Genomic DNA, 23,927 nt, shown 5'->3' on the forward strand with positions numbered 1-23,927 from the left:
ATCTGAGGGTCTCACCGCTCCAAACAAACATCGAGATACACATATTGATATATGAACAATATATGCATTTCACTTAGGTAACCAAAGTCATCTCCATCAACTTCCAGTGCTACATTTAAGATTATCCTTACATAACTAACCATAGGCACCCCTTATCGAGAACGTATTCAGGTCAAGATCCATCATTTTCACAAATCCAACTCTCTATCTAGTAGATCTAATGCTATTTCAGTGAAAAAGAAGATTCAGGACCTGAGTTAGATTGCATATGATGGGTTTCCCCACCACAATGGTGACGGATATCCCATCCACTTAAATATAAATTCCACAGGTTAATATGGGATTTATACATCAGTGGACAGGATATCCGTCAGCATTCTGATGGAGTAACCTGCCTGCCGAAATCTAAATCAGGTCCTAAGACTGTGTGACAGACCTAGAGAAGTAACTCCACACAGACACAATATAGTTTGAGTGAAAAAAAGTCATACTAAATTTCACCAATTTTGAGCCTGCTTTTCCCTCCAAGGAACTCAATACCTGCTTAGTCTCACAAACTTTTCAAGTGTACTGCGCAAATCCTGAATAACCCTGCTTTTCAATGTAAACATTTATGTTTCAAAGCACCGAGAGTCCTGCCAAAAAGGAACACTTTGCAGGTTTAATTTCATCTCCATATAACTCAACATCTCCCAACAATTTTAAGGTTTTTAATTAATAAAATAACAATGTAAAAAAATAGAAGAGCTATTTGGTGGCAAATAATAATATGTCTTTAAAAAGCTTCAAATATTGGCCTCTATGGCTTGAGGCACTGCACTGGGCATTATTCTACTTTGGGGGGTGGGGGCGGGAGGGGGTACAAGAGCCATCTGCAACTCTGATATTTTTTGCCCTATTGGTGCTGATGGTGACTATGCCACTGCATGAAAATAGAACACACTTCATGAATTACACAATCAGAGCCACCAAAGTAATAGAAAAATAATGTGCTTTGTTGATTCCCATGCAGGTGGAATATGCTTAACGAAATTATCACAAGGTAATTTTAATATATTTTCACTAAACAAGTGTAGTATAACTGAGCAAGTGGGTGTCAGTCCCCAACATGCTGGAAATGAGTGAGAAGCAACATTTCTTTCTCTGCTATTTCAGCCAGTGATGGTCTACAGAGATTACTATATTTGCAGAATACTCTAGAGTGGGTACTAGATTTGTAATATACCGTTGGTGGAGTACTCCACTTGTAATATACCCCAGAAGGATTACTATGTCTGCTGAAAACCCTTGAGGGATTACTGTATTTACAGTATACAGTAGAGGTATTACTGCATTTGCAGTGTACCCTAGAGGATTACTACATTAGCAGTATACCCTAGAGGGACTACGGGCCATATTACCAAGAATGGTGACTATATTATCGCTGCTTTAGTGGCAGGAAACTGCAGCTAAAGCGGCGATAAGGGGCTTGATAATATGCCCTTGTGAATTCCCATGACATCCAGGTTCTGGTGTGAACCTGGGCTTCTATGGGAATTCACAAGGGCATATTATCAAGCCCGTTATGGCCGCTTTAGCTGCAGTTTACTCCTGCTAAAGTGGTGATAATGTTAACGCCATTCTTGATAATATGGCCCTACATTTGCATTATGCCCTTTAAGGAATATTTTATTCCCAGTATACCATAGAGGGATTACTATATTTAGAGTAAACAGTAGAGGGATTACTTCATTTAAAAGTGTACCTGGGTGGAGTTCCTCATTTGCAGTATACTCTAGATGGAGTACTGCATCAGTAGTATACCCTAGAGGGGCTCCATTTGCAATATGCCCTAGTAAGATGACTTTATTTCTAGCTTACCCTAAAGGAATTACTATATTTACAGTACACTTTAAAGGGATTACTACGTTTGCAGTATACTTGCAGTGTACACTAGAGGGACTACATTTGTAGTATACACCAGAAAGATTATTGTTAGACTTTGCCCTTTCTGCAGGGTCAATGCCAAACGTTTTGCCTTCCTCCTCCTACTTTTTGCTGAGTTTGCTTTGTTAGCCTTAGAATTTTGTGCACTTTACCACAGCTAACCAGTGGTAAAATTGGCTTATACCCAATTGGCATATTTAATTTACTTATAAGTCCCTAGCAAAGTGCACTAGATGTGCCGAGGGCCTGTAAATAAATGCTAATAATGGACCTGCAGCACTGATTTTGCCACCCACTTAAGCAGTCCTTGAAACATGTCTCAGGCCTGGTGACATGGCTAGGTGTTGTTGGCAGTCAAACTTTGTGTATTCCTCCTAGACAGCAACACACAATGGGAGCGTAGGTGTGACTGGATGGGCCATCACAGGCACGATGGGAGGAGCTGGGCACAGCCCCACTTACACTTGAATAGGCTGTGTCCTGTCTCCACACAAAAGGCTGTACAGCATGGACAGTTACTCTGGAGACAGGGCACAGAAGGAAGGGAATCTGTGCACTTCAAAGGCATGCCTCTAGAAGCTTCTCCCCACTTCAAAGGCACAACTGTGTATAAAAGAAGGACCTCAGCCACCAACTCGTCAGTACCCTTTTGGCCCACTGGATACTTTGTTGGGAAGAATGACTGTTGTGTTGCTACAAGGACAGCCACTTTGCCTGACTGCTGCACTAAAGGATCTGGTGCCCTACTGTGCTGACCTGTTGCCTGCTTGCCTGAGAAAGAAGAACTGGACCTGCAAGTTCATCTTAAACCCAGGACCCCAAAGTGACTCGAAGAACTATTCTGCTGGCCTCCTGATCTGAGCTCTCGGACACGTATTCAATGAGTTCCCGATCTCCAAGTGGTGCCTCTCAGGTCCTGGACCCTTGGTGTGCCTCTCAAGCTCTTGAAATCAAGTTTTTGGCTACTACAAGATGCAAAAGAGCCTGTTCGCAATGGAACTGTGCCACTTGCTCTGCAAATCAGCATGAGCCGCCTTCAGTCCGTCTCTTCACACAGCAGCATTGATAGTCTTAGGGAGAGTTTCAACACAAAGTTCCAGCCCAACCATCCGCGATGCCTGGCCTTCTCTTTGCACCACACTGACTATCACCTGCCACACTCTCCTTTCTCCTTGCGACCCTATCCAATGCGAATGGGACTCTATTCACAAATCTTGAGAAAGTAATACTTCAGCTGGACTAATCTAGGAGTGTACACGACCCACGCTCCATCATGGTTAGTCTTATCTTTTGCCTTTGAGCAGTCCAACGTGTCCTGATAGCTGCGGTTGGCGCTTTATGATTTTAGGTGCTCTATTGTGGTTTATTTGTTAGAAAATCATAACTCTGGTTCTGCCGAATGGATTTTTGTCACTTTGGCCTTGTTTTATTTATAAAGTTAAGCTCTATTTTCCTAATCTGGTGTGGGATAGTTTTGTAATGTGTTTACATGGTTTTACTATTTGAAGTATTGCACAAATAGTTTACACATTGCCTCTAAGTTAAGTCTGATTGCTCTATGCCAAGCTACCAGGGAGTTAATTCAGGGTTTGCATGTTCCTTACTCTGACAAGGATTGTGCTTGCTGCTTTAGCAGGGCTCACACCCCAGTCAACCAGGAACTCAATTTCTAACAATTACTATATTTGCAGTAAACCCTGGAGGGATTACTACATTTACAGTATACAGTAGAGGAATTTCTACATTTGCAATGTGCCCTAAAAAGAGCACTACTTTAGTAGCATACCGTAGCGGGACACCATTAGAGGTATTCCCTAAAAGGGCTACTTTATTTCCAGTATACATTAGTGGGATTACTATACTCTCAGTACACTCTAGAGTGCAGCTGTGGCCTGTGGAGGGAGTTCCGGTGGGGCAGAAAGGCGGGGAGCTGGAGGGGCCTTTTGCGATGCAGGGCGAGCTATGAAATTTGTTTTATTTATTAAATTGTTTACTTGCCTCCAATTATCTATATTCCGGTTTTTAGCACCCCCTCTGCCCCTCCCTCGCCCCGCCTTTCTGCCCCACCGTAACTCCTTCCACGGGCCGCGGCTGCTAGAGGGATAATTATGTTTTCAGTATACCCTAGAGGATTTACTTCATTTGCAGTATACACTAGAGAGACTACATTTTCAGTATAGCCTAGAAAGGTGTCTATATTTTAGTACTACAGCAATGCTTGTCTCAGCAAAATCTGCCACAATACTTTGCCTTAATATGGCTGTATTGGTCAATATTACACACTACGAATAGATAGCAACAAATATAAACACATGCTAATAGTGTAGGTAATATAAACTATTGCCAAAACACAGGCTTAAATTAAGCTGTGAACCTTTTCATTTGTCAATAGATTTTATTTAAACAGGGTGAGAGGACGATTTTTCTCCAGTTGAGGACCGCCTGCTTGGAATGCAGTTACACTCGGTATTCGTCCCCTGGCCATCAAAAAATTTCTAACAACATATACTGAATGGTAAGTTTTTAACAAACATTGTCCCACAATTATCTTATAAAGAGAACCACCAGTGTGGTTGTTTTGGCTGACTATGCCCATAGGGCAATTCTAGCTGTGCAGTTGAAGAGAACATTTATTAATACATATGCTAAACCTCTTACAAACGCTACGCTTTGGATATTTGATTGTCATGTAAGCTATTTTTTCACAAAACAAATCACAAAACTTCTGCCATATTGAGCATCATACAGCAGAAAAATTATCCTAACCCCTTTCTCACTAAGAGTTGTTTTCTTTAGGAGAAGCATCGGGACTACTCCATTTTAATCCACCAGAGCAAATTTTATTTTAATAATAAATGAATTTAATTTTACCAAACTGCTTAAGCGATATATGACATTTGATGTCCAATGGCTCTTATACAGAACGTCTACCTCTGAAGCATCACATCTATTTCTCTTTGTGACTACACATTTTTGAAAACAATGAATATGGTACCATCATTTGAAATATTATTTCCATGGAGAAACCGCTCGGATGCACAATTATCCCCAAGGCTTTTTGTGTTCAGTATGAGATTGTAAGTTCATCACAATTTCCTTGATGTCCTGCCAAACTAAGGATCCTGGATGAAAGCCAGAGTCAAGTAAATGAGGCCCATATGCTGAGGGTGGGTTCTGGCTCAAACAGTAAAGAAATGCCTACCACAGAATTACAACTGCAGCTCATTTACTGTACCTAGCATTGGATAGCCACTTTGTAAGAGCTGAAATTAACCGATGAAAGATATTGAAGAAGGTAGTACAACCTTAAATATCATCCATATATAGTCAAGAAAAGTTGGTATTATTTTGAAAGGTACAAAACGAGTCGTGAATGTAAAACTGCGAAAATAATTTAAAAAAACCAATATGTCACACAGAGGAACTAAATTAAATTTAAAAAATGCATAATAATTTGCTAGTCTTTTTAAAACGGGAAGTCTGGCTAAGCAATACTGCATTTTCTGAGGAACAACATTCTATATTCCCCTAATAAATAGCATGGTGTGATAAGTGAAAATGAGGTGACAACATCAACAATGTAATGCAAGGAGATTGCCTCAAAATTATTCAGTTATATGACATAACAAATAGCATCCAGCCCTTTCTAACAATGAAAAACAAAGAGGGGAATAAAAAGGAAATGCATTGCAAATTGTGGGAAGAACTAAAATAAAAAGAGGAAAATACATAATACTAAATTCTAAAAAAGCTCATATCCTACTTGTGTAAATATTGGGATCGCAATGATATAGGTAAAATGGCTCTATACCGTTGTTTTTTTATGTAAATGAACGTAGAAAGTTTTAAAGGATAACCCTACCTTGTATTTAAAGTTACATCTTTGTCAATAATAACAAAACAATTCAAGCATTATTCATCATCTAAAGTAATCGAACTGGCAACTAACTCAATATCTTGCCACTTATATATTTTCACACAATATGTTATGCCCGAGTCGATGGTGATTAAAACAATCCAACACAGCAAAGGCAAACAGTGAATACATTTTCAACTACAAAATCAGAAAATTGATCATAGGTGCATGTAGGACGCTAAGTGTAATTTACACGTCAACCCCCAAAAAGTAAGCAATTTATGCTCCTTTTGAATAACTGCCTCACAAAAAAATATTTCCTGTCAGTCATCGTCTACATTTCACCATAGCAAATGATGTCTAAGATAAAATACAATTATTGGCACAAAGGAGACATTTTCTAGGGGGGGCCTCAGAATAGTTCCCACTAGTCCATCCATGCCTCCATGCTATTTTTACCATTCCGTGATTCCCCAGGGTAGCCTGCAATAGCCTTTTAAGTCACCACATTACACTTGCATTCTCATGCTTACCAGTCTCCTTTAATAACTCTGAGTCTGGGTCATAGGTCAACATGAAGCTCTAGGGGCAACCACTGCAACACACTGCACGCATTAACATTGTGAGACAGGTGGTCTGCTCATCCACACTGGATTTCACACTCCTATCTGTGATAATGTACTTGACCATGGCTTTACTGGCCAATCTTCTGCATAAATACATTGCAACAAATATAAATACAGGCAAATAGGTAACACATAAAATATTGGGAAGGCACAGACTTAAAGCAAGCTAAGGTTTCCATCTACTAAATGACCTAAAGTCGGAAGTACTGAATGCTTTAAACGATATGCCAATGTTCTTTAAAAAAAGAAAAAAAAAGAAAAAACTAGCTTCCTCTCGCAAGCAGAATGAAGCAGTGCAAAAGCAGCATCAATGGCATTTCTGTTAGACGCACAATGGCAATCAGCACAAAATGTATTTAATTCGATTTTGAATGTGAGCAAAATAAATTTTTGTCAGTCTAGGTATTTTAAGAAAACAAGTCAACAAAAACAAAAAAATTGCAAACAGGTTTTCAAAAGTTGATTGACTTGTGAACTATTTCGCTACTTCCTTATGTTGAAGACTGACTTTTCTGTAATGGCAACAAAAGAAAAGAAAATGCATTTGTAATAATTTTCCTCGAATGCCATGGATGCAGCCGTCCTATCTGAAACTGAACCGACTCTGAAGTAGATATTGCATGGATGTCCTACTTTCAACCAGTGTGTGCATGCCTAAGTACTGAATGCATGGTCAGTAAATAACCACTCCACACAATAATGCATGATAAAGGAAAATAGATAGCTTTGTGCTGTTGCCTCCAACAAGTGTAGCACTAATTTGAAAGAATTTAATTATTACTCCTGGATATTACATATTGCCAGAACCGCATTGCGAAAAAACGGTCACGGTAGAGTAAAATATCTTTATGTTGAAAGAAAACAGCACAAAGTAGTGCAAAATACACCACTACAATACATAATTGTAAGGAATCTATAAAAGAAAAGGCGGGGTAGGCATTGAAAAGGAATACTACAGCCAACAGTTTGGAAATGTCATGGCAAATAGGTGCATATTTCTTTGCTTTCTGTGCATTTATATTTCCAGCACTTCTAGTTCGGTTGGAAAACAGGACCGATTGACTCTTTTTCAATGCCTAGTGGATGGGTGATCCCCCCACCCCCCAGGCTTTTTTGATGCTTTAAACACTTTTTTAAAAAAATGCATGCATAGAGCGATAACAAGCTACTCAGTGTGCTTTATGCATGTATGAGGCATTCTCAGTGGATGTGGGTCATGCTAGTAGATGTACACAGGAAGATTATTTGAGTCTAATTCATGCCACTTGATATAATGTGATAAAACAGTTGACATGAGAGATAAGTTTCATTTTAATCAGAAGGGAATCAGTGCGAAAGAGTGGGAACTAACAAAGTAGGAAGAGGTCTTTAAAGAAAGATAATGCAGGAAATGGGAGGGATCAAACAAGGAAGTGGAGCTCATTGGAAACGTGAGTCATCAACACATGATGGACAGCAAATGAGAACGTAAACATAATGTATGATTTTGAGCAATAAAATCCCAAGCAAGCATTTTGAAACAAAGATATTACCGCAGAAATGAGAAATAAAAGGGTGTGACTGTTACACATAGTTAAAGAAAGGACCAATAAAAGAATATCGAATATCCAACAGTCTCAAAGACCACACAAGTGATATTTACGTGCTTGTTGTAAACGGTAGACCTTTACTGTACAAGCTGACTGTCAGAAGTCACAAGGACAGGAAGACCACCACGAGATGAAAGCAGCAGTAACATACAAGACAAAATTAGTTCATGCATTAATGTTCAAGTGATAGGTTGGCTCTTATTAATCAATTTCCAGACATCATAGTCAATGTTCTCTAAGACTAAATCCTTTATGAATATTAACCATCGAAATAAAAATAAACGCCCAGTTTTGAAACATTGTGGAAGTTTACTTTCTACCTTCAAAGGGCCATATTCTGAAACTTCATGTAAAATCAGGAGTCCCAATTTGACATGAAGACGTGGCTAAAAACATTAAATGTTTTGTCATTTATTTTGTTGCAAAATAAACACATACAATTCATCCGAAAAAAGAAACAGATTGCCAGGCAGCTGAAAAATAGAAAAGAACATAAAACATAGAATGGCCTCTTCTTAAATGCACGTGCATAAAATAAATGACATCTATATTCTAATTTTTACTTTTACTATGAGAACAATGACCAAGATTTTCTTTTCATAGAATGGTATCTTAGAGGCTCAGATTAATAACGGTCAGATTAAGTGATGTTTCTCTATTAAAAATGACACAGATAAAGGTCAGGACACACTACACCAGAGAACAGACTTAGAGTAGAAAGATAGACAGAAAGCTAGGGAGGAAAGGGAAGAAATTGATAACAGTACATTTTTGCAAAATGTGACTTATCCCCCTGTCTTATTTTGTCACATTTTGGAGGGTCTCCCCCTTGGCTCCCAAGGTGGAGAAGGCATCTACTTACATCAAATAACCTTTCTATATATATCTCCTCATTGACCTTATCACGTAGGACATCCTGAGAGTGACGAACAAATGTCACATAGGCATCAGCAACATCCATCCCAGGCTTCTGTAATTAAAAGAAAAAGACATACATGTTAGTTCATACCATTAATGGGATTCTGCGTATCATGGCTAGAAACATTGGTCATATTTATGAAGAGCGTTTCTTATTGTATGTCAGTTTTAAAGTTTTTAGTTTATCAGAGGGCTCCAAAGTTATTATGCTTGAAAACGTGATTGGGTGTGATATTAATGTCACAAATGCAATCTTTGGGTCAGTTATATTCCTCTCCCTAGGTTTTATGCATTTTCCTCTAACTTGATGGCATTCATTCTTTTGTGGTTGATCCCTGGCAAGAGTGCATACAGTGCTTAATTTGAGCTGGTGGTTGCTGGTGGGGGCAACCCCGCACACATTTTGAGCTACTGGCACTCATTTTTCTCATCAGACATTTGCCGAAGGTAACAGAGGAAAACACACAAAGTGGAAAGACGGAGGAAGAGAACGACAGAAAAACCGTCATAAAGGAAGAAAGCAGGAGCCTTCAAGTCTGAGATAAAGGCGGAGGGAGTGACTGACAGTGGAATAAAGATGCATCAGGTGGATTCAAGACTAAGGATTCTTGGAATTTGGTGTGACAACATTTCATTGCTCCATTTGCAAGCTTCTGAGCGAAGCTTCGAGCACCGGCACTCTTTCTTTTACAAATTAAGCACTGAGTATACCTATCAACCATGTCCCACTGAGAATGGACGGACATTAACACTTATTAGTAGCTTCCGTGGAATGTTGAAATAAGAAGACTTAAAGATGGGTATGAACTACTGTTTTTTGCCTGAGAGTACATTTTGATTCGTAGTTCTCGAGTAATATGTGTTTCAGTTTGAGAGCAGAGAGGGTGGGATGATGTGTGCTCAAAGTCTTATTTCCATCATGCTGAGACTGTTCATTTTGCATCCCTCCTAAATATGTTGCACACCTTTACGCCTGACAAATTATTATGTGGTGGAAAATTTATAGCAGTAAACGACCAAATTCTATCGAGAAACGTGATAATCCTGAGCGTACAACTGTGTCAAGCAAATGGCTATGCATTTCTAGTTGTTGCTAATTTTTGATTTTTAAATATCTTTTCACAGCAGAAAACATCCTCTCCTGATGCTTCTCCCTCCATTGGCTTCTCACCCTCATTACCTTCTTGCTTTTCAAAAGTTTTGGGATCTAGTGTAGGTGGAGTATGGAGGCACTGCTGAAGCATAAGGAAGTTACTTCAATCAGACCCAGGCTGCCATTTAAGTGATGCTTGGGCTCCGCTTTACCTTGTGCTTACCATTTGTCTGTTTCCACATTCCCATTGCTGTACTCATGGATCTAATTTAACAGTACCCAGAGGTTGAAGCTGCTACCCCTCGAATAAATACTGAGACCATTGGTATGTTGCTTGAGACCTCTGTTATGAAGGAAATCAAATTACATTTTTTTGTCCTGCAGTGTGTAATATGCCAGAATGTGTGTTTGGATTTCTCTTTGTGATGTTTCTTTATTAGCTAGTTTTCCTAACATACTCTTCTCTCTGCTCATTAAGAAGTAGTGCCCGGAACAAATAGAGCACTGCTCATATCCCTGCAATAAATCGTATTTCCCCAGGAAAAAGGGAAACCTAATGTCATGCCATCTGCTCGTCATTGTATGTATGTATGTATTTGGTATTTGGTATTTGCAAGGCGAGTGTATCACCCGTAGGCCTCGCAGCGCCATTCATTATTGACTATATTAAATGAGGCTTCCATGTAGCAATATGTGAATGCACAAAGGTCAGTAATACAGCAAGTGCAGTGGAGTGGAGCAGGGAGACACACTGGACATTTGAGATTCTCATTTATAGGAAAGCAGTGTGTCTGCCTCAACTATGTTGAACATGGGCTCATAGGTTCAATCCACAGTGAACAGAATCCTTTATAAACAAGAAGTCTTATAATTTGAAGTTGATGAAATGTATTTTGTTGGGACACAACAGAATTCATCCAATTCAGAAGGGTGAAGTCCAGAAAATGGACATTGCAGATGGCCATTCGTGTACCTATGCCGTGGGATCCATCGGTATTCATTTGTGACAAAAGAAACCCTCCCGGGAGATGGACACATCCATATTTATTTGAGTTTCTATATAGTACACCACATTCTGCAAATAATCTGCTTCAGAGCACTGCAACTCGATACCAGCGCTCAACAGTTGCTGTGTTGTTCCTTAGACAATTGATAGGAGCATTCCAGATGACATAATGAAATATGTTGCAATTAAATCCACTAGTAAAATGTTAGTAATATTTTTTCTTCAATGCTTGTTGCCTTAAGGTAACAGTATTCAAGTGAAATATGGAGCCGCTGCTTTAATCAATTGCTCTGTGTTTTACAGTGCAGACAGTACCCATCTGCTATTTAGTGAAGGGACTGAGATTCTCCTGCACACGGGTGCAGTGAGTGACTGCATCTGCCTGCAGAGAAATGTCTGAAGAGGAGATGGGGTCACCTTTCTCCCCCTCCAGAGAGCTCCCCTTTCTTTGCACCTCCTGGCACCTTCTTTGCCTTTGTGTGCATGTCCATAATACGGTGAGGGGACAACGGCAAAGAGATTTCCTCATTTGCAAGGGGCCACACGCCCTGGCAAATGATGGAATGCCCTCTACATATAGTGCTCGCACTACAAGTGAGCCCCGCTATCAGTATTACAGAAGGGGCCGCACAAGAGTCTGCAAATCCTTTGTTAATGGTGAAGTGCCCTGAGGAGCACACGTCCTTTGCACCCCCAGGACACTTTGTGTAACATGGACCCAGGTTTGTATTTTTAGGTTTCAGGATGACTGAATTAAACATGTGAAACGTTTTTACCATAAGGTTTTATAGTTACAAATGTTGTATTTGTAACAGGTTGTGTATTACTATATAATAGTAGGCAGTTAAATATGTGTGGTTATATGTAATATTTACAAAAAGAAGAAATCTCTTAGTAAACATGACCAATAACGTTTACAAATGTATCCCTAAAATTCAAAATAAAGGCATATTTTAAAACTCTTATAGGCCACAGGCATAATACAGAACATAATATATTTCTAAAAGCTCGTTTCGAGCAATAAGATTGTTTTCCTTTTTTTTTTTAGCACTAATGTAGAATATGTTGTAAACAATTTTAAGTGTCAGATGAGTCCACGTTTGCTTTGTAAAAGGTAGTAGCACTGTGATAATTTGTTGAAATAAACTACACTGAGTCAAACGAAGAGGATGTGATCTGAAAAGGCTTAGATTCTGATACCTATCCACTTGTATGACATTTAATTTCCTTGGAATCTCATTAAATATTGCACCATAATGAATGCTTTAGCATCCTTCAAATCCAAGAAACGCTGTGCGACATGTTTTCATTTCCAAGACGTGCCTTAAATCAGAAAATATAATTTTATACTCTGTGAATATCTGCCCCTGTAAATTGAAGTTAGTTAACACAACTGTGTAATTTCCGGGGTGAAAATGAGGAAGATTTGGAAAGCAGTAGGATACATATATTTTTTTAATGTAGAGCAAACAATTATCAAGCAAAGGGGCAACGTGAGGCGCCCGAATGAGCGGCAACAATTCTTAACACCTGCTGAAACAATGACAAGGCATTAATTTGAAAAACAATGAAGCCACGCTGAACATGGTTCTAGTCAAGCACTGCATTTTCTGTCATTTGGACAACTAAGTGACTGCCTGTTTTTCTGTGTTTTTGATGATTTTGAAACAGTTTCTGTGGTAAGAGAAAGGGTAATCAAATTTCAGAACAAAAGGATGCTGGGATGGTTTCTGTCGAATACCTAAAATGCTCTTACTTTTCACTGATTAAAATCAATGGAGGTCGTAAGTAAAACGGAAATGCACGTTTTTAAGAGACTACATTTTAGAGTTAATTAACTAATAGTTTATATATATATATATATAGCTGTGTATGTGTATGTAGATAGATAGATAGATAGATAGATAGATTGATAGATAGATAGATAGATAGATAGATAGATAGATAGATAGATAGATAGATAGATAGATAGATAGATAGATAGATAGATAGATAGATAGATATTTTTTTCTGGTGGCACTGTGAGTCTGAAGCAGTTTCGCAAAAACTGTGGGTGCACAGTTCTGAAAAAACCTAACGTATAGAAGAAAGTCATCAGTTGTAGCTAATGCCTTTTCAACCCACAATGCACTCCTGTTTTCATCCCCCTTTTATGTTTTTTTTAGTGATTTTAATGTTTTAGATCATGGATATTATTCAGAACCTGTTAGATAGCTAAATGTTGCCATGGACAATATACCATCTCCCTGCTTTTTCTGCATTTCAAGCTATGCTACGCCCTCTGGCCGTCCCGAATACCATATTTTGTTAGGTTTCCTTCATTTGCTCAACCCCTTCAGAAAAATGTTCCTGCTAATTCTTTCCTAATGAATGGAACTACAGATTAGGAGAGAGTCTGACTTAACTCTGCATGAGCGGATCAGCGTCTTTGTTTCTCGTTGAGTAGAGAACATGCTTGTTAAACAGCCCTCAATAAGTCCGAAATATGAAACTCAGCAGACCAATGTGCTATGAGGATCTGGTTTGGCTACTGATGGAAGGATTCAGAGGTGCTGATGCATGACATGGTACAACATTTTACACAAAGCAGCTTTCATTTATTAATTGGGATGCGAACCCCTTTCCCTTTGACTCTCTCACACTTCTTCAAAACGCCTTTGTACAGTGAATTGGTTGCAATTCAGACAGCTCACTGGCAGAATAGTTTCACATAAAAGATGTTGGTGCCTATAAATTGCAGGGAGTTTTAAAATGTAAACAAACATAAGGGGACATAAGGATTTGCCTCCGCCACCGCATTCTCTCACTGGTCTGCAACTTTTAGGTGCCCCATTCAACAAACTGGCAGGATAATCTATGGGGTGATGCAAATTCTACCTTGGGAGGACATAACTCGTGTCAAAGGTGAGCCAGAGTAGATCAGAATTACAATTTAAACCAGTGAATCAGTCATATACGATATCACAAACTCAACTTCCTTCTGTTTGGGTCGTTTAATGTGAGGTCTTTATGGAATGCATGCAGAAAATTCTGTCATACCTGTGTATTTTCCTATAAAACTGGAAGAATCAGTTCAATCACAATATACACTATTGGTACATTTTTGTTCACGCAGATCGCTTTTTGAGAATGTGGGTTCAGATCCAGGATCAATCAGAATTAAATATATCTTTAAATATTCGTACACAGCACCACGTAGACATAGGATTGACCAAGTTATGTTCTGAACTTGGTAGCTGTTAGTTAGATTGCTCGCTCAAATCAAAAAGAGACAACTTTTCCAGGGGAAAAAAATATTGCTCTTATTTTATTCCCTGATAGAAGCATTCTTGTGTGTGTTAACTTTGTTGAAATAGTTATGAAAAGTTAATTAATTGACACTATCTATGGTGCAGCCACTCAGAGCAAGTGAAGAAATATGCTTAAAATATAGCTTTTTGTCTGAAACTAAAGAACTTTTTATCAAAAAAGAACAAATGCAAATCTCCCTTTTGCATAATATTTAATGACAATGTTAATGTGTCCAATTCCACTCCATAATGGTTTCAATCATTGCTGAAATATTTCCATTCAATTTGAATAGTTTGCTTGATATAATCAAATCAGATTCCAAAGCCCCCAGGAACCATTTTATGCTTAGATATGTATCTTATCATTCCAGCAAGATTTTCTTCTGACGACCATGAAACAGGCCACAAATATTCACTCTGTAATTTATCCGTTAATTGAGTCCATCTTTTTAGTGAAATATTCAAATAGTTATCATAGAATGTCCTGAAATAAGGATCATTCTGAAAATGAGAATTCTTTGTAACAGAGAAGGACGAAATTAAATACATATATTCAATATAAATAAAGTAAAATCTTCAACATATAATAAATTTACCTATTTTAAAATAATTTCATCCAGGAAAAAAGTTGAGAAATATTTCAAGACAAGTACCTCAATCGGTACACATTCCCTGACATGATTCCAGTGCCAAGTCTATATATATATATATATATATATATATATATATATAAATATATATTGGCATCAATTATATAGGTTTTTAAAAAGAACTGTGTGGTACCTATAGGTTCCCTTTATTGAGAGATACTTACATACCATTTGTTGCACTTTTTAGATAACTACACAAGAAACACTTTTCACATTGCGAGCATAGAATCCTTCATTTAAATGATACTTACAGGGACTTCCACATACTTGGAAGCAGCCTTCACCTTAAAGGAAAGAGGACACTCGAGATTATTTATTAACAATTACTTTGACATGTAACGTTTCAACATAATGGAAGGAGGACAACAGGGAGTGGGTGAAGAATGATCAACGGGAAAATAGCAAATAATATTTTCCATCATTCTATACCATGCTAGTGCATTTATCTATATTGACTCTGACGTTTTCAGCACCGCAAATGGTAAACATAATTATTTAGGATGGCCATACATTTTGAAATATGTTTGTACTCAACGGAGAATAGCTTCTAAATAGTGTGGCTGAGAATATGGGGCAACATTTAAAAAAGTATTGTCCTGTTTTTTATGATATTCATGCTGAGACCCTACATCATCTCCCACATTGAAAAGGTGCAATCTGCATAGCGCCACTGTCAATAGTGAAACAAGAGAACACCTTTATTCATCTACAGATGGCACAATAGTAATCTTAACACCGGGAAACAACATGTTAATGGGCTATCCGTTTCAATTTGCCAATTCAGTTTCCTCATTGGATTTAATTCTCAAAAACTACTAACTAGTATCTGTACAAAGCTAAGTAACATATTGGGCAATTTTCTTTACTACAAAGAAATAATATTAGAAAAGGTGCTCCACTTACAGTAAATGACAGGAATGAGGAAAATAAAGTTCCTTCATCATATCTTGAGAGTTTGGATAGGACTCCTTCTAAAATCGTGATAAACTAATGGAAAAAGATGGTCTTGTTAATGTCAGACAAAAAACAATTCAACTGTTTGAAGCAAGCATATTGATAAATACTTATGTACACAAAAAAGCCCTTGCTTGAGAAGGTACAAAACAACGGAGGATAGTGTTAATTTAATTCTGCAACATAAATATATCTTTAAATTAACCACTGACTATCATTCTATAGTTTACACAGAATAGAAAATGTATACAGTGCAAATGAGCAGTAGCGGTCGGCAGTAGGTGTTTCTATAGGGCGGTGACGTGGGCAGGAGGAGGGGCAGGATGGGGGGAAATAATGTATGGATTACGGAGTTTTACAGGTAAGTAAACATTTAAATACATAAAACGAATTTCGTTGCGCACACTCATACCTCATACTACATCCCGGTCACGGTAATGTCTACCGGCCGTCTCGTCTCCTGGGTAAGGAGATCCCACATGATGTTAAAAAGGGCGGAACAGTGTGGCTTCTGATGGGAACAATATTTCCCTCCTGGTACCCTTGAGTCTTGACTCGACCACTTTTTCAACTATTATTTCTCGCTGTTACTGTCCTGTGTATACATGGTATAGTGGTTCACACTGACAACACTTATTTTGACCCCCAGATATTATTCGTTGTGATATGTTGTGTTAGGGGCGTATATCTGGTTGGTCGATAAACTTGCCCTTAGACCCTCCCCACTTGTTGTTGTTGTGTGTATAATTATACACATTATATTGGTAAATGGGCTGATATGTGCATACTTGAGACATTCATTTGGATACATTATCTATTTTTAAGCTTAATGAGGTGTCCTATGGAGAATAAATCACTACTGTAGGAGGACTACCCTTTCAATTTGGCACATAGAATTATTTCAAGGCAACACAAATAAAATACATTTCTATTTCCAGCTCTTTTATTTCACCAATCTTATCCCCAAATAATTGTGTCATGACCAAGCCTCATATCAGAAGATTTAATTTAGTGCTTACCTTTGCTGTTTGGGTATTGAATTGAAGTATTTTTTAATTTAGGATCTGCGAACTGTTCTTAAGAGTAATATTAACCATTGATAATTGTTGTTAAGCTTTAATCTGAACTAAACCATTTTAGAAGTAATATGTAAATCCTTAAAAAGGGACTAGTCTAAGCCGAGGTCGGTAGTGGGAGTACCTGATGGGCGGTGACCTGTGGAGGGGTAGGGGCAGGGTCGGGGGTAGTAAACTATGGGTTACGGAGGTTTACAGGTAAGTAAACATATAAATAACTAAACCAAATTTTGTTGCGCTCACTGCATCGCAATTGGGGATGCAGTGCATGCAACAAAATTCGTTTTATTTATTTATATGTTTACTTACCTGTAAACCTCTGAAATCCGTAGTTTACTACCCCACACCCTGCCCCTCCCCACGTCACCGCCCAGCAGGTACTCCCACTACCGACCACGGCTGAGTCTAACATACATATAAGGTGATATAAATAACACGTGTATGCATTTGTGATTAGGCAGTATACACTGATCTTTAAAAATAAGGTAACCATAAATAGGCAGTGACAAACATAAATTGTTGAGCAGCACAATTGTTTGTTTGTGTGGTTGCGTAGCTATACAGAATCTCTTTTTGAGAATGGAGATCTGTCATTTTATTCATAAAAAGAGCATGCAAATCAGCCATGCCATGTCATTTACTGAGCAAAATATTTTATCAAAGGGACAATTATGTTATTCAGGTGGTGTAAGTATAGAGGTTGTGCACAGCAGCACAAAAAAGGTAGAAACATAGTTTTAAATAAAATGTTTACATTATATTTAGAAAAGTGCTACACATAATTAGCAACAGACTACTTATTATTAAACATATATTTAAAAGGTGTTTCACACAATCTAAAAGTATGCTATCAACCGCAGATATGCTATAGTGAGAAAGCATTCCTGGGGATATGTAAGCTGTTCCCTTTTTTTCAAAACGCATACACATTTCGCAACGTATTCAAGCTTGCATTGTAGATCTGTCAAGAAGTTATTGCATCAGAAGGGGAAGATTACCTTTGCCACTAAGAGAGTTAGCATTTCTTTAACTGTTTCTTCAATTAGTTCATCTATTTTTGAGTGGTACTGGTGCTAGAAAATACAAAGGAGTGGATATAAGCACATTGCATAAACAATTACGTGTATAAACAGATGTTTTTGTGTGTAAAATTCAGATTTTATTTCACATTTAAAAAATCAGCTGTGATGTAAGCTGTTAATTATCCTGACTTACACTAATACAGGTATCAATCAGAAAATAATGTTTTTTAGTAATCCTTACCTAAGTTTCTTGTGTTTTAGCATCGTTATTTTAAAATATATTGTGCCACATAATATAAATGATAATTAAAATGTATTTCACAAATATTATGAAACATTCTCTTAACTACTGCATTTCTGGATCATAAAGTACAATTGAATATTCATTTCCTCTTGCTTGCATTAACGTCTGCTTAAAATGTTAATGAAATCAAAACAATGCACATGTTGACAGAAGGGCAGAAAAAACCTGATATAAATGCTAATTACACATTGGGGAGCGAGGAGTGAGATTACAGTTGAATATGTTAGACACACTTACCCACTGTTTAGCAAACTTTCAGATGATTGGGAACAGAAATAAAGAGAAGGGAGCAGGAGACAGGAAAAAGAACAATTGAAGGCAAAGAATAAATGAAGTATGATTCCAAATGAAAGCACAAAACAAAATGGTGCATGAAACAGAAAAGCATAAAAAGCAGTATGAGTGAGAATAAAAAGTGAGAAGAAACTGAATGCGAATTAACACATTTTTATGATGTGTGTTAACCTGAAATAATGAATAGCACTGTAGAAAATGAAATATACATATTTTGATGGGCACATAAATTGAGTGTTGAAACACTGAATACCCTTTATCTTTATAGGTCACAACATGTCAGTGACATATACAAGCTGGCAATGTTGGGAACATATGTCAATGTGTAATACTTCATGTTCTACAGACTACAGTGGTGAAAAGGGGGATCTGTGAAAGAAAGTGGACATATATTTTATCATGCATGTAAAGTATGCCACCAAAGGGATGAAGTGTGTCCACTTCTATATTTGCAGCTGCACTTAAAAGCAAAGATAAATTATGAAAGCTCTTGAAGGCGAATATCAATCTATAACTTAACTGGCACTCCTTACTACCTATTTCAATTTTATCAGAGACTGCAATGTCGTTTAAGATGTGTCTTTACTGGGTGTTATTCTGTTCTGTGCAAGTGGCTATTTGCAAATACCAGTAAAAAGCGTTCATAGTGAAAGAAAACGTGTTGTTTTGAATAAAATGTCGAGAATCAAAATAACTTTTTAATTCCCTTTTCTACATCATTTATTGTAGGCTACCGACATTCCGTTACCCAAAATAATCAAATGCAAAAAAAAACATCATTGGCAAAACCTGCATGATATTGCGATGTTTTACATATTAATTTTCTACATCTCAGTTTGACATGGCAAAATTCCTAAGCAAACAATTATTAAAAAACACATCAATCAGGCAAAAATAGTGTGAACTAAAATATATTGGTTTTCGAAAACATGTTTGTGGCCATGCAATATATTTGCAATTAAGATATGGATCATTCAAAAATGTGGTTGAGATCTGATAAATGCAGGGGCTTATTTACAAGTCCCTTGTGCCACTGGTAGACACTTTTTCTCATACTAAAAGTGACGCCTCTCAATGTTTACAACAATAGTATCATATCACTATGTGATATACAAAGTGCTGCACATTGAATTGTGTTTGAAGCTCGTGTTCTAAATCAAAGCTCCCTTACGAGAATCACTACAATACCTAAGCACAGCTACATACACATGTAAGGGCTTAACAAAAAATAAAGGCAGGAGATATGCCAAGCACATGGAACAGCAAGTAAAAAACATCTTCATCCTGCACAGTTTTAGACATTTTTCCTCAAAACATAAAATGATCTCAATGTCACTTTCTTAATCGTTTTAGGGTTGAATGTTAACTCTTACCTTTTATGTAATCAGTTATGGGTTATCAACAAACGCATAATAACGGCAAATTGTGCAAAATAAAAATAAAAGTGTGGAATATACTGACAAATATATCGTCATATGATTTTCAATGAAAACATTTTATAGAAATCTAAAAACAAAACACCAATACATGTTTTGTAGCACTGTAAATGAACTTTTTAAAGGATTGAAAGTTACCACTATTTCTCCTTTCATCATGCACAAATAAATGCGCTCTGCACAAAGGGTTGTTGCAGTTGTAAAGAGTAAGAGGTTGCTTGAATCTCAAATATGCTTATATAAGTAAATAGTTTTGCTGCTTAAATCATGAACTTGAGAACCTTTGACTTCTGTCTACAGTAATTTCACTTGAATGGATGTCACTTTTTTAATATAAAGAAATAACATTTTGAAAATGCAAATCGAGAGGCATATGCGACTAAAAGAACAAGAAAACATTTTCTTAATTAGTTTTTTTTTAAATGTCAGGAGCCAAAAGACTTACATCTTCTAGTGATCAACCGGACTAGACTGAGAAACAAAAGCAGTTCTGGCAAACGTGTACAAACCAGCCTCGGTCCTTTCATCTCCTCGCACAATCTCTCTCTTTCCGTATTTTGCTCTCTCTGATCAATTTCTTTCTTTCTGCTCCCTCCCTATCCTTCTATCAATCTCGAAGTCTCCCCAAGCCTGCTGCAATTAAACTTGGGGTGCTGGGAAAAGCAATAAAGACATCAGGAGTGGACCCAGGCTTGCAAGACCAGCCTCCAGGGGCTCCAGCCCAACGAGAAAATGCCCAGTGGAATAAAAGTCCTGGCCTGGTGATCGATACACTCCCTATTTCCTTTAAAATGCTCTTGATTATGGTTAAAACTCATAACACATATGGGCGAGAAAGAGTTAAAGCACTGTATGCCCTCCTAGGAAGACCGTATTACCACAACAAGTACGGCAGCTATAGATAGAATACACAAACCAGTATCCCTACCCTGAAACAAGCTGGGACAATCACAGAATTCCTTTGTGAGTGCTAAAGGGAGGAAAGATCATCCTTATGGAAGAGGAACAAAAATGTGTAATCATGGGCAACCTCTCCCTAGCCTGTTAGGACAGCACCACCAGGGCGGACTCGACCTCCTGTTGGACTGGGCACAGGAGGGAGTCCTTAAATAAAAACTACTGGATAACAGAGGGATCCAGATCAGTGGATTAAACATACTTTAAAGTACCCCCACTGACTGCCTTTATTGGTGGGAATAATAGGTCAGATACAAAACTGTTGGGGAGGTAGTTTGAGGACAATGGCTCACACGATATGGCTGGGTTCAAACTGGGGTGGCGTAGTGAGCAAAAGAACAATGGATTTAATCCAGATCTCTTGACTGGGGTGAATGTTTAATTTATTCACCATTCTGTCCATCATTTGTTGCTGCAGCACTTTTCGCACTAAGTGGGATGGGTTTACCAAGACTTGGATACCTTGCTCATTGTGCCGCTGGATTCAAGCGAGCCTGGCTGATGAGGGGTGAAACCAGTACCAGAATGCTTGTTTCCAGTTCAGAGAGGACCAAGCTTTGCAGTTTGGGCTGGACTATTCCCATTAGGAGCAGACTCAAGACTGATTTGCATATGGCTGTGTCCAAACTGGTGTGGCATTGTGCACAAAAGAAAGACTAATTTAAACCAGATCGCTGGACTGAGGGTGAATGTTTCATTTATTCAGCATTCTCTCTATCATTTGTTGCCGCAGTGCTTTTTTCACCCTAAGTGGGATGGGTATGCCCAGACACGGGTCCCTTGCTGACTGTGCCACTGGATTCAAGTTAGCCTGACTGATGAGGATTGATACCCCAAACCGGTACCAGAATGCTTGTTTCCCGGCCAGGGAGGACCCAGCTGGACAGTTCTCATGTGGAACTAGGCATGGGCGAATTTTGCGAATCTCGCGTTCGCGAATTTTGCGGATTTGCGAACTCGCAATCCGCAAAATCCGCGAATTCTCGCGAATTTGCGGATTTTTTTTTTGTGTTCGCGCGGGTTTCTGCCAGGTCGCGAGGGTTTTTGTACAATTTCGCAAACGCGAACTTACCTGTCGGGTCGCAAGTTTTGCAAACTTGTTGTTTCTACGTGTCCAGCCTGTTTGGGACACTCTTCTTCATCACTGCCACCCTCTGTCACCACTGCCACTCTCTGGTTTTCCCATGCCACCCTCTGGCTCACCCATGCCACCCTCTGTTTCATCACAGCACCCTCTGGTTGTCCAGTGTACATTATTGTGGCAAAGCAAAGCACACCTTCCCTGCCTCAAGTGACCTGAATTAATTTGGGGCTGATTAATGTGTCACAGAATATTTTTTTAGCTGGCACCTGCTTCCTTAGTGCTTCCTGATTAGTGATCTTTTGCACTTGCTAAGTGCTTTCATTGTTGCAAAATTAGTTACAACACCTGCCCTGCCCCAACTGACAATAATGAATTAGGGGCTGATTAATGTGTCACTGGATTTGAATTTCAAGGCTGGCTCCTGCTTGTCTCCCTTAGCTGTAATTCAGGACCTTTGTGGCATATGTGTAACTATTTTGAGGGTCAGAGCAGGGTCACATATTAGTTGCAAGTAGGCAACTGAACTCTGGAGGGGCCCCTCAGGAAGCACTACAGGAAATGGCTACTAATGATGAGCTTGAACTTTTGAACCTGGTAAGTAGTTTCAGTTTTGCTAAGATCGTATTTCTGCAATTTAGCGCTTATTCGCGGGGCGCAAAGTTGAACTGGGAAGCCACGAACTCACGCGAACAGTGCGAGCAAGCCATAAAATCCGCTGCTCGCGGATTTGCAGATTTTGCGGGAAATTCGCGAATCTCGCGGATTGCGAATTTACCGAAAATCCGCAAAATCCGCAAGCGGAACGGATTTTCCGCCCATACTTATGTGGAACATGGTCAATACTGATTTGTATATGGCTGGGTCCAAACTGGGGTGGAGTAGTGGGCAAAAGAACAATGGATTTAACCCAGATCTCTTGACTGGGGGTGATTGTTTGATTTATTCAGCATTCCATCCATCATTTGTTGCAGCAGCACTTTCCCCCTAAGTGGGATGGGTATGCCCTGGTGTGTGCCCCTTGCTCACTGTGCCACTGGTTTCGAACTAGCCTGGTTGATGAGGGGTTGTACCCCAAAACAGTTCCAGAATGCATGTTTCTGGTCTAGGGATGACCCTGCTTTTGTAGGTTCAGGCTGGACTGTTCCCATGAGGATCAGGGTAAAGACTGATTTGCATATGGCTGGGTCCAAACAAAGGTGTCGTAGTAGGCAAAGGAATGATAGATTTAACCCAGAATTCTTAACTGGGGATGAATGTTTGATTTATCCAGCATTCTGACAATCATTTGTTGCTTCATCACAAAAGCTAGGCCAACATGATTTTGCCCACAATAGAAGCCCATACGGGTCTGGAGATGTGCCTTTTTACAAAAGTGTGACTACAAAAGACACTGTCCCTCTCTCCGACCAGGAAGCTGAATCCCCAAAAGTCTAGGGTTATTCTCATTGTGCATGCCAGGTAGGACTCACCGGAGCACATTAGTGTTTTCTTAATAAATGTTCTTCTTTTCACCTCACTAGGAACCCAGGCATATAGGCCTCCAGGAGGTAATAAGGGATTGTTGGCCTTGAAGAATGCCCCAGACCCATATAGGTTTCTATTGTGGGCAGAAACATGTTGGTCTATCTTTCGTGGCTTTGTGAGCCATTGTTCTCAAACTACCTCCCCGACAGTTTTTAATCTTACATATTGTTCCCATCAACAAAAACAATTAGCCAGGGTACTTTAAGGTATTTTTAATCCACTGATCTGGATCCCTCTGTTATCCAGTAGTTTTTATTTAAGAACTCCCTGCTGCGCTGAGTCCAACAGGAGGTCAAATCTGCCCTGGTGGTACTGTCCTACC

General features: G+C 38.7%; 1 protein-coding gene across 7 annotated transcripts in view; it reads right to left on the bottom strand.

Moving 5' to 3' along the window:
• CADPS (calcium dependent secretion activator) overlaps window positions 1-23,927 on the bottom strand; it is a 1,556,059-nt gene that overhangs the window by 341,104 nt on the left and 1,191,028 nt on the right. For 6 of the 7 annotated variants that reach the window (XM_086939080.1, XM_086939079.1, XM_086939078.1 and 3 more), the window contains 4 exons: window positions 17,983-18,057; window positions 15,858-15,941; window positions 15,206-15,238; window positions 8,860-8,967 (listed from right to left, as the gene is read on the bottom strand). In XM_086939080.1, the coding sequence (XP_086795206.1) occupies window positions 8,860-8,967; window positions 15,206-15,238; window positions 15,858-15,941; window positions 17,983-18,057 (300 nt within the window). The remainder of the gene's footprint in view (window positions 1-8,859; window positions 8,968-15,205; window positions 15,239-15,857; window positions 15,942-17,982; window positions 18,058-23,927) is intronic. The other variant, XM_086939076.1, reaches the window with a different exon arrangement.

Source organism: Lissotriton vulgaris, chromosome 9, assembly GCF_964263255.1.
Source record: "Lissotriton vulgaris chromosome 9, aLisVul1.2, whole genome shotgun sequence".
Lineage (NCBI taxonomy): Eukaryota > Metazoa > Chordata > Amphibia > Caudata > Salamandridae > Lissotriton > Lissotriton vulgaris.